General features: G+C 36.7%; 1 protein-coding gene across 1 annotated transcript in view; it reads left to right on the top strand.

Annotated features, from left to right (window-relative positions):
* LOC106464212 (inactive ubiquitin carboxyl-terminal hydrolase MINDY-4B-like) overlaps positions 1 to 824 on the top strand; it is a 30,845-nt gene extending 30,021 nt beyond the window's left edge. Inside the window, exon 12 of the mRNA XM_013924341.2 lies at positions 747 to 824. Within this exon, the coding sequence (XP_013779795.1) occupies positions 747 to 795 (49 nt within the window). The 3' untranslated portion in view covers positions 796 to 824. The remainder of the gene's footprint in view (positions 1 to 746) is intronic.
* Positions 825 to 4,050: the final 3,226 nt, after the last annotated feature.

Below are 4,050 nucleotides of genomic sequence, written 5' to 3'. Positions count from 1 at the left end.
CCACCTGGCCATGCCGGGCCATATTGGATTGGCCGTACCCTCTGCTGCGGACTGCAGCTTCGTCTATTCAAGGCTCATCGACACGGCTGGAGTCAGCAAAACAAAGATATACAATAAAGTTCCTTAAAATGGTGGAGCGTGTAAAGTATTTATGGACCTAAATTATTTTAAGTATGTGCAGCACCGTAATCAGAGCCAATGTTCTACCGAGGTTATACTTGGGTTTTAAGATATAATTCTTAATCATATATCTGTGTGTGTGTGTGTGAATGAGTGAGTGAGGAAAGCCCCCCCCCCCTCTCCAAACAAACAAACAAAAAATGAGGACACGACCTTGGTGTCCTCATAGCTAGTTATGATTATAGGTATGCGCTTAAAAGTAATTTCGGTTACAAAATGGTGAGCTAAAACAACTTACAAAACAAATACTTCACTGGTAATATACGTTGGTTAGCGAATTTGAATAGAATTATCATCATTTCAGAATGAGGGCATTTTTCGTTATTTTTAAACATCCATCACTCGTAAACCACTTCTACTATCGCTACTGTTAAGGATTATTCTTACAAATGTGATTCAAACAAAAACAACAACAACAAAAATCAGGCCAAGGTTCTTGGAATGCTGAAAATTAGGTGTCTCGATTAGATTAATAAAAAAGTGAAATATAAACGTGAAAGCAAATTTTTGAAATATTCCTTTCAGGTCTTTAAATATGAGACTGATATTTTATATTTCATTTACAGGTGGCAAGGGGCTCAAGTTAGCTGGAACGAAACCACACCCTACGTGTAAAACTTTTTAATCTGTTACCATGTTAGGCTGAACTCTACGAGAAAGAGGTCTATTGTTTAAAGTTTACATGTGATCGATATAAGTTAGTTTCTCGTTAATGTTTTAAAGTTTGTTGAAAATAAAATGAAATATTTATAATATCAAAATAAATACTATGTATTTGAGCTGTTTTTCATTTAAATTTTCTAAAAAAATATAGCTTTCTTTAACATTTCGAATAAGTTAGAAGCATGATCAAAATATTTTTATGTTAAGGAAATAACTGCTTCATGATAAAATTTCTGAGTCTGAGAGTATTTCCTTTTTTTTTCGATCGTGCTTATGAAACGCTTGAACATTTGTGTTGTCTTAGGTCTCGAAAGCTAGTATTTCAATATGTGACGATCTCTTTCACAACATAAACAATATTCATACAAACACGTTATTCAAACATTTATTATAATTTGTTCATGTTTGCTGTGTTTATACACATGACACATGGCTTCAGTTCATGTTTGCTGTGTTTGTACACATGACAGATGGCTTTAGTTCATGTTTGCTGTGTTTGTACACATGACAGATGGCTTCAGTTCATGTTTGCAGTGTTTGTACACATGACAGGTGTCTTCAGTTCATGTTTGCTGTGTTTGTACACATGACAGATGGCTTCAGTTCATGTTTGCTGTGTTTGTACACATGACAGATGGCTTCAGTTCATGTTTGCTGTGTTTGTACACATGACAGATGGCTTCAGTTCATGTTTGCTGTGTTTGTACACATGACAAATGTTTTCAATTCATGTTTGCCGTGTCTGTACACATGACAGGTGGCTTCACAGTTTATAGGGGGCATGTTTTTTGCAGTTAGTGTGACGGGAATATGAACCGAGGATTCACGGTTTGCGACCGTTGCTCAAAAAACGCGCTCCGCACTTTCGGCCCATGAGTGCGCTACGAGGATGACTGTCATACACCAATACTCGATTAGACAAGAGTTGCTGGTGGGTACTGCTAACTAGCTGGCTTCCCTTTAGTCTATCAGCTTAAAATTAATTAGGGACGGCTACATGCAGACAACTTTCGTGAATCTTCTTGCAGAAGTTCTGAAACAAATAAGAAAATATAAGAAATCCGACATTAACGTCACGCATACTGTGCCTTTAAAAAGATTCCGAAATTAGAGACAACAAAAACTAAAGTACTTGTTGCATAAATTTACATAAAGTAGCTAGCTTCCCTCTGACAAAAACAACAACTAATATTTGTGTGCTCAAAACCGTTCTTACAAAGTGATACAAAGAAACGTGGTATGAATCAAAATTGAAACTCAGAAAACTAAACTGTGTATGATGCCACAAAGTTGATAAGCCGCCGCCACATTTCTGTTCACTGTTATCTCAGAAATCACTGGTATTTAAAAGCGTTGCTTGGTCTTCTAGAGCCCTCTAGAATGATATAAACCAATTACATTCTAAGTGGAAGTAAGAGTGCGGCAGTAATGAAACACCATGACAAGGACTATAATGTGGAAATTAAGAGGTATGTCGTAGTTTTGAATAACGAGATATATCTTAGTTTTATAGATATCTGCATGAGTGATGCGTGCACTGCGGTAGGGATACACCATTTATCAGATTCAACCTTTATTTCCAAGTTCCACATACTGCATAATATTCAAATTAGAAATGGTTGTACTTGCTGAAGTGAAGCCCACAAGTCCCATATCTCTACCCCTTGTGGCTGCTTGCTAGCGTCAGTGGGAAGGTAGCTGTTCAGAAATAGCATTTACAGTAGGTTATTAAGTACAAATGAGTGAGGATGATAAGATCGAGTTTTTGAAACAGGTCCTCACAATAGTTTAAAAGATGTTAGGTAATGAAACAGCAAGCACAAAAGAATTTGAAGTGATAAAAGTTCAAGTTAAATGTGTCACTCGAAAATACGCCTGAAAAAAAGGGACAACAGAATATCACAGATGCAACCACGGCTAAAACGTTGTGTGTTTGTGTGGAGAGGGGGGGGGGAAACTGGATAGCAGAGACACGGATTTTTATGAAGTCCTGTGTGCTGAAAATATGTACGTTTACAAAGTTAAAGTACGAGATTCTACGTGGGTGTCTGAATGTTGAGGAGGACATAAAGGTACCTAAAAAAAAGTTGAGGGTAACACGTCCCCCGGTTGTTGTGCTTATGTAGAAGACGTGATAGGTCAGTTTAGTTGTTTGTTTAGAGCTTACCTGCAAAAGCACACAACTGCTGTCTTCTCATAGCCATCTTTAATCTTCGAGTGATAGACTAGAGGAAAAGTAGCTAGTCATCACCACCCACCGCCAACTCTTGGGCTACTCATTTTACCAACGAATAGTGGGACTGACCGTCACACTATAATGCTCCACACGGCTGAAAGGGCGAGCATGTTTGGTGAGACGGGGATTCGAACCCGCGACCCTCAGGTTGCGAGTCAAGCGCCCTAACCACCTGGCCATGCCATGCCCACTTATTTAATAAGAAAATAGCAATATCAACATTAAAAATATAGTTTTTATATGTATATAGTTTTTGTTACTAGATGTTGTTTTGCTTTATTTTGTTGTGCAGAGGTACATGTATATAACCTGTGATAATACAGTCCTCCCATCGGTAAGTTTGTGTGGTTACAACACTAAAATATCCAGATCTTTTCCTCGCTGTGGACAAATTTCAGATAGTCCATTGTGTAGCTTTATGCTAAGAAAATCAACCAAACTAAGAAAATACAATTCAGCATTATTTTAAGAGATCTAAGATTTAAGTTGCCTAAACGTTACTTTTAATAAACTAGGATCCAAGGCTATTTTATTACAAGTTTCAGTTTTACAGTAAGGATGAATATTTTTAAAACAGGTACGACTTGTGTACTTGAGACGATTGCACCGGTGATCGAAACGCTATACCTGTTTTAATGATATTCTTCCTTACTGTAAAAGTTGTAACCTGTAATAAAATATTACTAATTACACAGGCCCGTGAATTTAAATGTCATAAAAGTTGTTTTGATTTTAATAACGAATTTTCCATAATTCACCTATGCATATTTCGAAAATAATATTCTTTTTTTTTTCTATCACGTAAGGATTTTTTACAAATCGGGAAGAAAAAAAAAACTCTTACTTAGATCAAATTATTATTTCCTTTACCACAATGAACATTTTTTATTATTATGTTTGGGTCCTAGAACAACCGATAAGACTCTCACGTCGCGATTGGTCTGGAGAAATCTATAGCCAGTGGTTGTCAA

Source organism: Limulus polyphemus, unplaced genomic scaffold (assembly GCF_000517525.1).
Source record: "Limulus polyphemus unplaced genomic scaffold, Limulus_polyphemus-2.1.2 Scaffold1588, whole genome shotgun sequence".
Lineage (NCBI taxonomy): Eukaryota > Metazoa > Arthropoda > Merostomata > Xiphosura > Limulidae > Limulus > Limulus polyphemus.
This window is presented reverse-complemented; position numbering and strand designations above follow the sequence as displayed.